The sequence below is a fragment of the Acipenser ruthenus genome, chromosome 18 (genome assembly GCF_902713425.1).
Source record: "Acipenser ruthenus chromosome 18, fAciRut3.2 maternal haplotype, whole genome shotgun sequence".
Classification (NCBI taxonomy): domain Eukaryota; kingdom Metazoa; phylum Chordata; class Actinopteri; order Acipenseriformes; family Acipenseridae; genus Acipenser; species Acipenser ruthenus.
The window spans coordinates 3,592,252-3,608,808 of NC_081206.1; the positions used below are offsets into that span (position 1 = coordinate 3,592,252).

At 44.2% G+C, this 16,557-nt stretch overlaps 1 protein-coding gene across 5 annotated transcripts in view; it reads left to right on the top strand.

The window, feature by feature from the left end:
• LOC117421855 (disks large-associated protein 4-like) overlaps positions 1-16,557 on the top strand; it is a 112,881-nt gene that overhangs the window by 86,320 nt on the left and 10,004 nt on the right. For all 5 annotated transcript variants that reach the window (XM_058990858.1, XM_058990854.1, XM_058990856.1 and 2 more), the window contains 4 exons: positions 12,530-12,930; positions 13,606-13,694; positions 14,608-15,053; positions 16,116-16,207. In XM_058990858.1, coding sequence (XP_058846841.1) covers positions 12,530-12,930; positions 13,606-13,694; positions 14,608-15,053; positions 16,116-16,207 — 1,028 coding nt within the window. The remainder of the gene's footprint in view (positions 1-12,529; positions 12,931-13,605; positions 13,695-14,607; positions 15,054-16,115; positions 16,208-16,557) is intronic.

Genomic DNA, 16,557 nt, shown 5'->3' on the forward strand with positions numbered 1-16,557 from the left:
TTTTGGGGCGTGTGATGTCAGGATGTACAAATTATGAGTGTGGGTTTACACTTAGCAAGGCTATATATGGACCGGTACCTTCACGGAAAGCGGGGATATGTATAATGCGGCTCACGTTGCAGACTAGCTGTGATGATGGTTATTACTTACAGATACTGTGTAGCTGTGTTATTTAAAGCAAAACGGTACAGTGGTTTGTTTTTTTTTCAGACTATTTTTATTTGTTTTGCGATGTTTTTTGACCCTGGATTGGCGTTCTCCTAAATTATTGATAATGATAGGCCAAGTCGTGACAATATCAGCTTCTCCATTTTCCTCGAAATCCCCAGTGGGTGAGGAAGAGCAGTTCAGCGGTATGTCAAACTTAATGAAAAAAGCGACAGACTTGTGCTTTAAACTGTACCGCGCCACCTATCTGTGTGTCAGTGGTACCTTCGCATATGTTTACTAGCACTCCTCCTTGTGTGTCTCTAGATGTGTTTGTGAATCACATTTCATCCTGTCTTTCTGTGTGGTCGTGTTTGTCAGGTTATCCAATTATGTATCTTTTTTTTTTAAATATAAATTATAAATGTACACACACTGTGCGGACAACTGTTTCATACCTCTGCTTCTATCTGTCTTATAGAATGATCTAAAGAGTATCGCATTCAGTCATAACAGGCGAAAAAATGGCAATGTCCAAATACAGACTGAAAGAAGTGTTCGTGCTAAAACAGTCTCCGTCGCAGTCTCCTGCCACAAGGCGGCGTCCTGGCCCCGCTCGCCACGCCTCTTCCCCAAGTATTGAAGATCGGTTTAAAGGGATTGTTTCCTGGGCAGGCACAGAAAGCCGGAGTTTGTATCCCACAGTGCAGGAGCCTCTGCAGTTGTCCCTTTGTTTCGGTTTTGTGTGGAGTGCGGTGCGAGAGTACGAGGTAAACCCGCCCTGCCTCGGGTTGTGACACAGACAGACCGACCGGCTGTCGACGATTTGGTCCTGGGTATGAGGTGAGCAGTTTTCAGACATAAAAGCAGATTTAGACGGTATAGGTATTGCCAATCCGTGGTGATAATGGAGCCAAGTTCCAGGGCTTCTTGCTTGGAGGAAGGATCGGGCTAAAAAAATAAACCCTTTCTTCGGAGACAATGTTATACTCTTATGATTTAGGGTTTGTTGTGTCTTTATCGCAAACTATGGTGTTATAACACCACCCCATCTCAGAGAGAGAGCTGAGCAGGAGATGTTGTCGCTGGTTTGTCGATGTGGTAACCAAGTTACTACCTGTCGTTTATACACATATTACATTGCAGTTATGGAGATCGCCACAATGAAACTTAATAATATTTGTTTCTCTCTAGTTCTGGTTTTGAGAAACAATCCGTGTCTTTTAGACATTTATCTTTTAAAACGTTTGCTGTTTCTAAGTAACTCATTTGGAATTGCTGACAGATTTTTTTTGTTTGGGGTTGTTTTTTTTTTTTTGTTTTTTTTTTGTTATTTCTTTCAACAATGGAGCAAGTGTTAGTTTAAAAAAGCGAGCCCCCTACTGAGTCCCAGACGTAGGATTAAATGTTGTTTAGTGTGGGTGCGTCGGCCGTGCAGTCATCCTTTCTAATGTTAAAGTACAGTAATTGCATGTGACTTTTAAAGAAACAAAGCAACCGCTGTGTCTTTTAACAAAGGCGATATCATCAAATACCCAGCTAATAGAGAACGCGTCCACAATGTACACAGTCTGGCGGGAGCTTTTACAAATGTCAGTTGTTTTGCAGGTAATGGCAGTAGGATCTCATAATGCCAGTAACCTAGCGACCCAAGACTGTGGATGAAACACAGTGAAACGTGAACCCAAGCAGGAACCGGAATCTAAACCAATTGGACAAAATAGGGCAGCAGTGTGGAGTAGTGGTCAGGGCTCTGGACTCTTGACCGGAGGGTCGTGGGTTCAATCCCAGGATGGGGGACACTGCTGCTGTACCCTTGAGCAAGGTACTTTACCTAGATTGCTCCAGTAAAAACCCAACTGTAAAAATGGGAAATTGTGTAAAAAATATAAATAAATAATGTGATATCTGTATAATGTGAAATAATCTATAATGTGATATCTTGTAACAATTGTAAGTCGCCCTGGATAAGGGTGTCTGCTAAGAAATAAATAATAATATAATAATAATAATAAAATAGCTCGTTTGTAAAAGGGACTTTTTTGTTTTTCGGGTTTATTGGGGATTTAGGTACACTTTATGTTGAATGTATGATTAGAAAAAAAGCTTGATTTTAAAACAAGTTAAATATCCGCTGTGCAGGTGTTCTCAGTAAAAATACTGTCAGTATAACACAAATTAATTTTTTTAGGTGAGGTTTACATTCTGTGGTAGGGATGGCAATAAGACTCCTATTGCATAGCAGTTTCACCCATTCCAGGTTTTACTACAAGCTTGATTAGCCCCAGTGAATAGGTAACAAGCTCAGGTGTGTCTTATTAGATTCCTAGTAAAACCAGATATGTCTCACTCCGCTATGCAATGGGAGTCTTCTTGCTGTTCCTGTGTAGTCTGCCAAGTTGCTTAAATGACGGATACATTTCATTTTGTTATACTCCATTAATTCTCCTTAAACAGTGGCCTTTTCTGTGATTTACATGCGGTAAAACCTGTTTTTAATTCTTTTCTTTGACCCTTTCTGACTCAAAGCCAGACCTCTGCACCCGAGTGCTGCTGTGTTTGTGCTTGGATGACGCTGTGTTTGTTTTTAATGCTCAGAATCCTGGATAAATAATTGAGATCCTCCTGCCTGCGGTGTGTTTTTGACTTCGTTAAGTGCTGCATGCAGCAGCTGTGGCTGGTCTTCGAAAGCTCTGCGATGTGCTAGATTCACTTTGAGTGCTCGACTCCCCAGATCTGACTGTGTGAGCCAGGCAGACTGTCCTGACACACCCTGCTGATCGCTGGAGTTATAACCCAGCCTAACCTTTGGCACTCGGATTAGAAATATTATACAGTAAAATCATGGGGGGGGTGCTGAAATAATTGACAGCTGCGCTTTCATTAGAATGTACTGTTCATAAAACCAAAAGTTACCTTTAATGGGTTTTTTTTTTATGTCAGTGATTCATTAATCACTGACACACCTTGCACTTCTACCAATAATTTACAGCATCATTTTTTTACCTTTTGAAATTGAGATTTACCGCGGGCATCCTACAGTCTATGTAGGATATGAATTGATATTTAGAGTAGGGTGCAACTGGCACAGTAGCACAGCCGAGACCAGTCTTCTGCAGTAGAAGTAATGGGTTAGCTCAGGTGCCTCCAGCAGTCCTGTTTGTAATCCAGGCTGAATGCAGACAGATTCACCTTTGCTTACAGACTTCAACACCGATTGCTCCAGGCTGCCCCCAAGCAATCTGATATAAAACCCAGTTAAAAAAAAAAAAGAGCAGGCTGTTAATGCAGCTCCATATAAATGTCTGTCTGAACACAGTTAAAAAGCAACAGGAAGCATCAGTAAGTGATACATTATTTAAACTATAGATATCTTGTGCTTTTAAATGTAGTGGCATGTTTTTGTGCATTCACACTCCTGGTAGTGTAGCTGAGCCCTTCTTTAGATCTTGTCTTGTATCTGGTGTTTGCATCTCGCTGTATCTTATTGGAGACCAACGCTAGTGGACTGCTTAGACATTTAATTTGTTAGCAGCTTACAAGTCTTCACTTTAACCTCATTACTCTAAGGCTTGCCAGCTGTTAATAAGCACGGCTGAGCAGTTTCATCCTGATTACAAGAGAGTCCATTGACGTGCAAGTCCTCAGCTTTAATTACAAGGCCACACTGCCTCCCAGTCCCTCTGCTCTGATTACAAGGCCTCACACTGTAATCACAAAGCCAGATTACTAGTGTGCTGCTCACTGTGAAAAGCCTTGCTTTGTGCTCTGACTATGGGAAGGACAGCTCTGGTATTCAACAGCGTCCCTGTTCGAATAGTCAACATGCAAATGCAATGGGTGATCTGGGAGCAGTGCAGAATGCGATCTGTAGAGCCCAGGGAGAGTAAGGCAATGCTTTAAACACTCTCAGTTTATGGAAACCGTACAGGCTTAAATGACAAATCAACTGGCTAAATGGCAGCAAGTCTCTCTTGAGCTCAGCGTACAGACTGTACATTATCTATATACTGTTTTACTAGGAGCTTGATTAGCCACGGTTTATAAGTAACAAGCTTAGGTGTATCTTATTAAAGTCATAGTAAAACCAGGAATGGATCCAGCTGCTATGCAATGGGTGTCCTATTTGCATCCATGTGTTTTATCTATACCTGTGTTGTGTTAAAACAGGTACATGCTAGCCTAGAGAGGTGTGGAAATTCAGATTAGACATTTCCTTTAAGAGAAACCTTCTCTGCTACAAAAAACTCATATTCATTAGCATTAAAGGTAACAGTAACACTTTAAAGGGTTGTTTTTTTTTGTTAGTTAACACAGACACGGAGAGATTCAAACACACACACACAGACTCTCTCAGGTCCAGACATACGTACAGTTTGTGCTGACATGCACACCATGCTAATGCACAAACTGAGAGCCAGACCCGCTGACACACTGACGGTCCCTCACAGCTGGGAGGGCTGGGTATGTAGGAGGAAATCCCTGCAGCCTTGCTCTTTGAGGATGTGGTTTCTGCCACACCGACACAAAGCCGGATGGAAGGAGAGAGCAGAGCTTGTCCTGCATGCAAATGATTTTTGTTGCCTGTCGCTTTTTGGCTGCTCAGGCAGTACAGGCACACTCGGAGGTAAAACTGCTCCAGTGTATTTGAGAAAAAAAATCAATCTTACCTATAAGTAAGCAAGCTGCAGCATTCCAGGATGTGGTTCTGCTATGGGCAACATTATTGCTTTGTCAAAACGTACCACTGTGGTATCGGTGTACTGTGTGACTGCAGTGCCACTGCAATGCCACAGAAGACTCATTGTTAAAGGTAGCCATTAGGAAGGGTTTTAAGCTCCTCAAAGCCCTTTCTCACACACATGATGTAATGTTATCTCTATGCATTTAGATGGGAAAACCAAGAAATGATACTGGATGGATTGGATACTGGAAGTCCGGCAAATTATGTGCGAAAAAAAGCCGCCCCATTAGCCCGATGTTAACCATGGCTTTGAGCTCAGAAGACAGGATTAAAAGGGGCTCTGTGAAGGGGTGGGGTTTGGGCAGAGTTCACTTGGTGCTACTCTCACCCCCTGAGCAGCCAATTGCAGCCATGGTCTTGGACAGGTCATCTGGGAACCCTTCTAAAAAAATTACAAGCAGCGAAATGGGATCAAAGGACTGGGCGGCTTTTCCAAAATGCAAGACATTTGTCTGTTGGTAAACTGAGAGCTTATGCTCCTGAATTCATCTGGGTGACAGCTGATGCTAAAATGATTAGTTACCCAATAGCTTTCACAGAAAATAAATCAGTAGACCATACTAGAGATCCAAAAAGAGTTTCGTTTATCATTACTGGGTCACCTTGCAACCTAGAATTGAAACTTAATTTGATGTAGTCATGTCCCTGTGTCAGCCATTGGTCTTGGTTCTAGTGCACAGTGCTGAGCTAGTCTTGAACAAATTCATAACCTACAAATATGTGCCGACAGTATAAGCAATGGGGTTGAGGTGGGCGACTGTGTCGAGGTTAAAGGCTCTGTGTCTCTAGCACTTCTGTTGAGAAACCTGGCTAAATCTTGCAGTGTCTGCAGTTTCACATACAAATTGGTGACCAATGCAACTGCTAGGCAGAGAGAACTCACACCCTGAGCAACAGATTGATAATTGCAGACAAAACTACTGTCACTGAGGTGTTTGCTGGGTGTTGACGTGTAAAAGGATTAGTTAATCTCTTTGGAATTGCCTCTTTCCAGTTTCTGCACGTGCCCCTGCATGACACCATTTCAAGCCATGCCTGGTTTTACCATGAGCTTAGTTTGTCTCTCTGTACAGGTTATATGAGATTGTGTGCATCTAAACAAACTAAATACAAATCCTGGAATGGATCAAGGGTCTATGCCCTTGGAGCTATCAGAAATCGCCTGCAATTAAGAATTCAAGATGTGTATGATGTGACAGATCTGTTATTGATAACCAGGACCGCTCAGGTATTGCCTTGTCTGAGCAGTGCTGTAGCAGGAGGTTACCTCTGCTTGCACTGTGACGGGTGTGTATGGAACATCGCAGATCCTTCTCTGCACAGACAGTGGAGGAATGGTTTTGGTTGGTTGAGTGAGAGATTGCTGTAGCAGTCAGAACACAACAGTGCAGAAGGAAGGCCATTTCCCAATGACAGGCAAGGATCAGACATGAATACAAGCTGACAGCCTCAATGAGAATAGCTCAGCCAGCATGTCACATAGACAGACGTATATATTTAAAATATACAGTACATTAACTAAACTCATCACGTGGGTCAGGGAGCAGCTGGAGGATCCAGCACTCAAATAAACCTATTTTGAATCAAATTGCTGTTTTTAATAATAAAACAAATCTGGTTTGCATCAGAGAGAAGCCACAGGAAACAACCCACACTAGCCATTTCTGCTTTCTTGCAAGTTTAATTACCAAAGCCAGTCAATTTACAGAGTTTTCATTTTTGTATTATTATTTTCAATAAAGAGGATTAACCACAATTGTAAACCAGTTCCAGCTGTTTTTTTAGGCGGACGGTGTGAACAACCTGAAAGTGTTGTGTCGTTGCTGAGACATGAGCTCACTGTTTGAGTGCCGTGTTTATTTGGTTTGATTCCCCTTAAAGACTAGCTCAGACGATGCATGCAGGATTACAATGAATCCAAGCTGTGTCATCTAACCTGTGGCCACACACAGTTGTGTAATAACCTGAAAGCTTCCGAATATTTGTACAAAATCATGTTCATCGGATTATAGCCATATGCATTCCAAAACAGCTATAGGAAGCTCTGAGTGCATTACAAGTCTGTGATTGTGAAAGAGGACCCTACACGCCGATTCTCAATGGGATTCAAGCTGTATAAAGTGTGGGCAGGGTGGAAACCTGTCTGGGTGACTCAGTGGTTGGCTGCTTGCTAAGTGGTTCACTTCCTGCAGAAAGGCTGAGGGAAGGAGAGAGGGGCAGGGCTCTGACTCACCTCCTGCCTGCTGCAATGGACACATCTCTACTGGCCACTAGACAGCTAGGTAGTAGGAGGCAGATAAGTTCTGCTTTGGACACCCTCCTAACTCCTATCTTAAAACCTGGGGCAGACTAATGCAAATAGCTTTCATATTGGGTTATCAGTAGACTGCCATATTCAAGTCTCAACTGTTTTTCACTTACAGTAGCTATAAAATCAGACGAGCGTTTGTGTCGGTCTTTTGTGTTACTCTTGTGTTTAATCTTAATATCCACGATTTGTCTTCTGGTTCAGTGTTTTAAGATATGGAGGAAGCATTAAGATTGCTCATATGACAGCGCCCATTGAGAAACACATATCAAACTAGACTGCATCTACTATATACTCTACATTTCAGATTTCCCCTCCTGTTTGTTGTAGAGATTTGATAGAAATAGCCAAGCAATTAAAGCATGATTGAACTGCCTTTTAAATATGGGTTTGGTTGCAGCCTGCCTAGTTAACTGTGTGCCAGTAATCCAGTAAGTGTGGGTTTGGGTTATGCATCTAGAACAAGCGACTGATTTAGGATGAAGCTTCTGCGATTGATTGATTCTTCTGGGTTACTGTAGATTAGACCCCAGCAGCTCAGGTTCTTGTTGGTAGTGTTCAAGTTAGACCAACCAGCTGACACACAAGGTGTTAATACAGTAGCAGCACTTATCACAAGTCCAGCTGGCTAGCAAGCGTTGATTTAATGGTTTTCACAAGACAGCTTTTAGTCAGTTAAACCCTGCTATATATAGCTTGCCCGGAATAAGCAGCATTTATTTTGTACAGCCAAAGGGACTGGTTTCATTTAAAGAGTTTCAAATGGAGCTGATTGTCATCATTCTGGTAATTAAGTTCTGCAGATTGTTGCAGATGAACTTTGCCCTGGAAACACTCTTGAGTTTCTTCATGCAGGTTTATAAAACGAGAGAGAGCTGATAACGATCGTCTTGCTCTAATCTAATTCGGCTTTTCAATCCAGTTAAAGGTTTTATAAATGTAATCGAACTTACAGTAACCAGATCTCCTGGCAAGATTTCCTCAATTCACAGCCCTGTGCACTGAATCTGTGTCCCTCGGGATATCGTCCAGCGCCCCAGTGTGTGCAAGCTGCTCTAGCTGTAAGATAGGGGCTCTCATTAGCTGTTGCTGATGATAAATAGACAGTGTCATGTCTTTCTACAGAGATGCGGGCCAAGCAAAATCTGGTCTGTGATCTACATTTTTGTAACATCCGTCATCATCGCCACAGACTGTAGCATCTGCAGACTGCAGACTGTGGGGGTGGGGGGCATGGTATTGTGAAGGTAACTTACTGTATCAGCGGAAGGTGTCCACTAACTTACTGTAGCGTAACGTATCACTATCAAAAGGCAATTCAAATCAAACCTCTAATGTACCTGCAGTGCTTTTCTTTTATGAGTTTAGGCGACGGCTGTATTTTGATCCAGCGCCATTTGATTGAATGTTGTATAGACCTTCAGACTGTTCCTCTTTATCAGGTGTAAAGCCTGTTCGAGTGTCTGGTGTCTGTCAGGCTTGTTCGGTATCTCATGCTGGCTCTGCTGTACACTCAGTGAGCCTTCTGAACAGTCTAACCTTGCAGTGGATTCCTGCTAGTCTGTGTCTGTAGGCGTACCAGCAGTATAATCTCAATGGGATATTGTACAGTTCCTAGTTAATGTAGTGATAAATTGATTATAATACCTGCCAGTCTCTTCAGCCTGTACTGTGCATCGCCAAGCTGCAGGCGGGAGGAAATATTTCAAACCCCCGCGTTAACATTTAGGCCGTTTTTATTTTAAATGCCTGCATTTTCTGCTTCATTTTCTGCGTTGTGACTTCCAAGTATTGCTGCTTGAAAATGTCTGCAAAGCCAGCTTTATTTGCCACGCCAGGTTCTACGCAGATTAAAGAAGAGGCTGTGTGGTTCAAATCCGGTTCAAATCCTGGCTCAATCACAGACCCACTGTGTGATCTTGAGCAAGTCACTTAACCTCCTGGTGCTCCGTCTTTCAGGTGAGGCGTTGTTGTAAGTGACTCTGCAGCTGATGCATAGTTCACACACCCTAGTCTCTGTAAGTCACCTTGGATAAAGGCGTCTGCTAAAAACAAATAGTAATAATAAAGGACAGATTTATTTTTTTTTAAATACTCAATTGTGAGTATAGGCTCACCTCCAGTACAGAGGTTATGAGGTTTCTTGGTTTGTACAGCTACACGGTTCCAATAGTTATTGATTGCGATGGCTCTTCACAAGCCCGACAGACGCAGCAACAGAGCCAGAAATTTAAACACAGTCATTACAGTAGTGCAGTATAGGAGCCAGAAATGTCAGTACACTTGGACTTTGAGCCAAGTAATAAATAGAAAACACAGTACTATGGGTCTCCCAGCCAACAAATTCATTGGGTCTAGTGGCAAAATATTGGGAAATGTACTAGAACTAACAGCACTTGGGATGTTTTGAGCTTGTAGATTTAATACAGAAAACTCTGGGGATTTGCAGGATAGCATATGCAGTACAGTATATGCTATAGAGTATCTGAACTGGGGATCTGAGAGTCTGCATATTCAATATATAGAGAGCTTCGTATTGGGGTCTGAACGGCAGCAGATTCAGTACGATTTAAACACTCCACACTGGAGAATCTGTGAAATCAATACAGTCCAGATAACCTGGTAGCCAGATAACTTGGTACAGAGCCATTGTAACTGGGGACCTATGAGCTCCCAGTACTGGTACTGCAGTGATTTTGAGAGCAGTGGTCTTGAGTTAATGGCTTGTGGGGCAGAGAGTCTGGGGTCAGCAGAGCAGGCTTTCAGCAATGCTTGGAGCTCAACGCACCACGTTAATTAGCTGCTCTAACCTAGATGTATACTCCAGGCATCTCAGGAATTCAGCTTGTTCCAAGTGAATAATGTTTCTCTTTGTCGCTGGTTGGCTGCATGCCCAGAGAAGAGGCTCTGTGGTATTTGTGAAATGTGTGAGGCAGCCCTCTTGTGGCTGGCACAGTGGATCTGAATGTCAGTTCTGTAGCAGTGACTCTGCTGGGCTGGGGTGCAGGGCATGCTTTTAAAGCTCAGTAAATTACATATACTGTAGTCATCTTACATTTTTAATTTTGTGGGGGGGGGGGGGGGGGGGTCACCTCTCGTTTATACAGAATTATTTTTGTCCCCTAATTTTTATGTAAAAAAAATAATAATAAATTGATCCCAATGATTGCTCTTTAGTAGTCCAAACACAGTGCAGTTGTTCTGTTAGTTTCAGCAATGTATCTATCAATAGTTCTACAATTAGTGCAGCTCCCATTGGAGACTCACTTGACCAGCTAGAGGTTGTGTTAGGTAAGTACTGTACTGTACTGTACTGAACTGTACTGGCCACACAAGCCCATTGCATTCCAATGGCAACTGGTCCGGTTTGCTGAGACATCTGCTAGCCCCGCCCAGGCATCTGCTAGCCCCGCCCAGGCAGCTGCTGGCCCCGCCCAAAAATGTGTTATTGTTTTGAAAGTCACAGATTTCAATGTTTTGCACAAGTGGGTCCTTTGCCTTGTATCCCTAAAAATATAACTTTTTCAAGGATCAGATGGTCAGATCTAATGCAGAGCACCAGTGGTTGGCTGGATAAGCTCCATATGATTGTCTTCAAATATACACTAAAAGAGCATACTGTAATTTCATCTGAGAGTGACATTCCTGTAATAGCATGGAAAACATGTGTGTAGTTTCAGCTGGCTCTGTCCTGATGTGTTTATACAGTCACTCATCAGCCAATACTGAAATGTTTTAATAGTTACAATAGTTTAGCATTCCTCCACCATGTTCACGATGAGACAGGCCACACTTGCTCAGGAAGTAGCTGACCCAGGTATTCTAAAACTGTTTGCTATTCAGGCTATGGCGGGTTCCAAAGCTGGGCTGGAGAATACAGCCTTTGTTTCAAATTGTTTCTGATAATCTGGTAGGGCAGAGCTTTAAAGATATGCAGGTTGTTAAAAATGAACTTTGCCCTGTACACCTTGCTTTTGAATGCACTTCAGTACTCTGGGGACAAAGTGCTCTATTTCTATGCAGCTTTATAAAATTAATCGTAGTAATCGTGCTGCTTTGCATGGTTCCCGTTTGGAGGCAAGGACGGTACACGGGTTGCTTTGTTGAATTCTGGAACACAGAGAACCATTCTAAATGGGTCTCCGGAAGGTTAGCCTTTCACCTCTGGAATCCAGTCTGGCTTGGGTGCCTGTGCTGCGCTAGCAATCCAGTCTCTTCACATTCATGCAGGGTACCTCGCCTTGTCAACAGGACCGAGACCAAACATTCTGCTGAAAATCTAATGAGAAGCGTGGCTTCCTTGCTCCAGCAAAGCGTTGCTTGTCTCATTTTCTTGCAGAGCAGTTTTAAATCAGGCAGCTGGCACCATTTGTTTAAACCCTCTTATTGCTATCCCTCTCTGTACGATGAAAGCTGGCAGCAGGCTTGATTCCTCTCTCGCTCGGGTTGTCGGAAGCACTCACTCAGCTGGCTATTTCAGTCCCTCATTATTAGACAGTGGGGAGGAAATTAAAGACGAGCGTATTGACTACTCTTCCTGTCTCCCAGAGAGTTGAGCTGGTGTAATAAAAGCCTAGTAGTCTTTTACTCTGATCTTGCGTAGTGTGCGTAAATATAAATAAAATCTTGGTCTGTGTAGGCCACAAGAACATCTGATACAGGAGGTTGTGGCTTTAGTATTTCTACATCTTCAGTATTGGTTTGTGAGAATTGTAAGGTGTTCTTTTTTAGGGGTTTTAAAATACATTTCACGCAAGCCCCCGTCATTTTATTGGGCTTGTTTTAAAAGTAAGAAAACCTGATGCAGACCAGCGGATTTAATCCCTGGAAATGAACACTGCGCGAGGCTATTGCTTGTACTGGGATATCCGTTTCAATGCAGATGCTTCCCAATGGTCTGTAATGTTTTGATTTAGTTTGCCCATTGAAGCAGGAGGAACGGAGCTCAGCTGGGTAGTGTCTGTGATATTAGGAGCTGACCTTTTGAAATCTGAAAAAAAAAAAAAACATGTGCTTTGAAACACCCACAGGCGTAGGATAAAGAAAGTTTGTTGACCAGCTATACCGTGAGTCTCACTTGAGTGTGTTGGTCCAACTCGAATAGATCCAGGAATCCTTTGAGGGACAGCTGCTTGCCATATTATCACAAGTACAAGCGTGTGTGCTTGTATTGAAGGGTATGCATAGTACAGATTTGGCATAATCTAGCATTTTACTAGGATAAACATCAGGGACTAGGTGTGTGACTGAAAGAAGCCCAGTTGTTTGAACGCAGCTCAGTTTGTACCCCACTGATGTTTCCTCTTCCTCCTCTCTGTCTCTTCTCCCAGGCTCCACATGTATAACGACCTATAAGAAGACGCCCCCTCCCGTGCCCCCTCGCACCACCTCCAAACCTTTCATCTCGGTGACAGTGCAGAGCAGTACCGAGTCAGCCCAGGACATCTACCTGGACAACCAGGACCGCAAGAGCGAGGCCAACAGCCAATCAGGGCTCAGCAACTCGTCTGACAGCCTCGACAGCACACGGGCCAACAGCCTGGCTAAGGGCAGGCAGGCCACTCCCCCTGTCGCCACCCCCCGAGAGGTCCCGCCCCACAACAACCCCGCCCTCACAGCCCCCAGAGACACCCAGTATGACACCCTAAAGACTGACAAGGGGACCCTGACCACTGAGGAGCCCAGAGCTGAGCTTGTTCCCAAGAGGAAGCTCTCCTCCATCGGCATACAGGTACGCTGCTGCTGCTGCACCCCCAACAGCTATACACATCACAAGTTTGTTAGGTTCAGTATTAAAGGGTTCACCTAGGAAAATGTACAGTAAACAGGCTCCTGGTTTTCAGGGTGTAGCGTCTTTTACAGGGGAGACGTCTTGGCTGCACTTTGTCTGATGTTGCATACAATTTTAAACGCAGTGCAGCATGACACCGACAATATCTTGTTTCATTGATCTCCTCCCTCCCTGGTCTTGTTTTTCCTTCCTGCAGTTAAAGCCTTTGTTTACCACACACAGAAAATCAAGGACACGGGCATATTAAAGTTATGAGGACAGCGTCTGCTGTTCATGCTGCCTTGCTCTTATTTTCCATGTACAGAGACCTCTCTCGAGACCATGAGCTGGTGATCAAAAGGTGGGATAATTACAGCTGTCAGACCTCGATATGGATGTTTTTGAATGGTTGATCGTGAATAGAAAAAGCTGACTGACTTACTGGGACTTTTACGATGACACAAAACCATGACGTTCTTATACTTTAGTATGCTTGCTATTCGAAGATACTGTCCAGTGATTGGTTGATTGATCGTATACTAGTTTGTCTTCCACAGGCACTAATCCGTCACTGTGCTGTACCTGCCTTGTGGATAGATCAAAATGGATTGGCTAATTCTGCTCATTGATTGACAGGTGGACTGCATTCAGCAAGTCCAGAGAGAGGAACTCCCGCCCTTAACCAGGTTCCAGTCAATCGGAGTGCAGGTGGAAGACAGCTGGCAGTGAGTGACATCCCTTCAGTCTCCATGTCTGTGGAGTCACATCCCAGTATATGTGTTCATATGTACCTACTAAATTCCATAGCCAGGGTGGGGCTCAGGCTAAAGAAGACTGTCAAGGTCACACACAGGCAGTCGCCACCAGCCCACGAGGGAGTGCCTCTTACTCTTTTCTCAGACCAGTAGCCTACACTGTCGTCTTGTGTCGTGTAGGTAACAAATGCACTCTGCATCGATTTCAAAGCATTGTTTCTGTTGATTTGCTGTTGAAACTGGATCAGAACTTCGAGAAATGTTATTTGCAGACTTACTAATATCATCCGAGACGCACCTCAATAGGAACACAATTCCGTGAGGTTCCCAGGATTTACAGAGATCTATATTTACATGTCATCTCTGAACCAGTCCCTCGCTTTCTCTGCGGCCTGTTGCCATGGTGTTTTCTTTTGTTTAAACAAATAAATAAACCCAGACAGTGATTTGCATTGGACTGCTCTGATTCCACTCCCCTTTCTCGTGGAGGGAGGTGAGGTCAGGTCTGCACGCTACAAACTGTTTCCTGACAGCCTTACGCAATGAAAGGGTATCGTCTTGATATCAGAACGGTTAAGCATTAGCTGATGTCTTGGGTAACCTGACTATTTGACATGAGAAGTGCAATAGGGATTAAGTGGAGCAGTCTCCTAGTGGGATATAGTAGAGGTTTATGCATCCTGATGTTCTTACATCTTTGTAAAGTCCCATTGCTACAAAAAACAATCAAACCTAGCTCAGGAAATTTGAAACTGGGGAGCCATTTCATGTTTCCATTGTCTTGTCTTTTTTAGTTATAATCCCCAATCTGAATATGCTATTACATGGATAGCTCCATAGCAACACAATGAAGTCTCATCCCTCCCTTTGTTTGATTTCCCAGGCTAAGCCGCTCCAGCAGCATGACATCCAAGCAGGAGACAGACTCCGACATGCAGAACCTCAGCAATTCCAAGCCCTCTGACAAAGGGACGGGCACCAACAGCCAATCGGTGGAGTGTTCCACGCATCCCCAAGGCAACGGCGAGGGAGGGGGCGGGGCTGGGACCACGCGGCAGCTGTCCAATTGTATGGGCACGCGGAGCAGCAGCTCCTCCTTCTCGGAGAGTCTGGACCCCGCCCTAGACCCCTCGTCCCTGCCTCCGCCGGACCCCTGGCTGGAGACGGTGAGCAGCGGCGCCCCCTGTGGGCCGGCTCAGCCCGGCGCACCCGCCTGCCGCCGAGACGGCTACTGGTTCCTCAAGCTGCTGCAGGCAGAGGCCGAGCGCATGGAGGGGTGGTGCCAGCAGATGGACCAGGAGACTAAAGAGAACCAGCTCTCCGAGGAAGGTAGGGACTGAGAGCAAACTGACAGACAGGGTTGAAATCACAGCTGTACAAGCTACTGGTAGCAGGTACACAGTTGCTTTTTGACAAGTTTTGTAGCTTTAACTGTTTTAGCTTTTTAACAAAAAAAAGTTCATATTACATTTTGGACAAAAGATTTTGATAAATATTTTATGGTTTCTGCTTCTTATTAAAATGTCGGTAAGTTGTTAGCCTCTTTCTGACTCATGGTTAATTTGGGGGCCTCCTTTTGACTAGCCAGAGCCAGCATGACAAGGGTGGGTGGCACAGAACGAGTCAGGCCATTGTACGTTTCCATAGCAACCAGTGCATATGCATTATACAGAAGACCAATCCTGGTACTGGACAGCAGCTCTGAGCCAGCATCACTCCATGTTAATGAGTGCCACATGGGTTCTGGAAGCGGTTAGGTAGAGTCTGTACAACTGACTCAGCCCAGTGTTGTTTTTGCTTGAGCACTGTGTATAGCAACAGTTGCTATCCCTGTGTTCAACCAATCAGCTTGCAATCTTTGGAGGACAGTTGATCTCATTAACAGTGGGGGCTGGGCAATTGAGAAAACAATGGAAGGGCAGGGGAAAACCAGCTCTTTCCAGCTTGACTTGACAGTGTGGTCGATGGAAGACTGTCTGTGTTAAGAGCCTAGCATGAGTCTGCATTGTCCTCTGGGTTGCGTCATTCTAAACAGTTGTATGTTTGTCTGGCAGGCAGGGAGAGGGAATGGAGTGAGATATATGGCCTGGGGGTCACTGTAACATTCTGCCCTACACTCGCAAGCTTCAGTGTCTGGGTGTTTGTTATATTATGTCAAGTCCCCTGTTAGTAATAGGATTGTGATCTGTTTTAATTCATGTAGTATTTCGCATCTGGGACTTGTGGATTCTCCCATGGTGCATTGTGTAAATAAATCGAGGAAGCCAGTGAATGCAGCTGAAGTTCCTAGTTCAGACTGGGATGCGTTTATTCCACCAGTGTTTGGGTGGGGTGTAAGGTTCCAGCAGTGTGGCTTCCCTACTCATCCACCTGTCTGCTGTTTGTTCACAGTCCTGGGGAAGATCCGCAGCGCAGTGGGCAGTGCACAGCTTCTCATATCGAAGAAATTCCAGCAGTTCAGAGGGCTGTGTGAACAAAACATGGTGAGTAGCTGCATCTCCCAACGTGAAGCCATGTGTGACCGTCCACCGCTTGACCGCTCTCTGTCCACGCGTTGGTGTTTAACTTGGAAGAGATTTACACTGGATAGGTTCCTGAGATGCGTCTTGTTTATCAAAGCTGTCCCAGTATATATGGGTTCAGGGAGGTAAGGCCTTTGTGATTTACATGTACCGGGGCTGCATTTTTATTTAAAGGAATACTACTGCTTTCCATGAGGTTTTTTTGCAAGTAAATCAAAAACACCACTAAGGTACAACTAGCAAGAAACAACTTGATTACAAGGCAGTTCAGTTCCTGTTATTTTTTAGTAAGTTCAGACCTTGATTGTTGA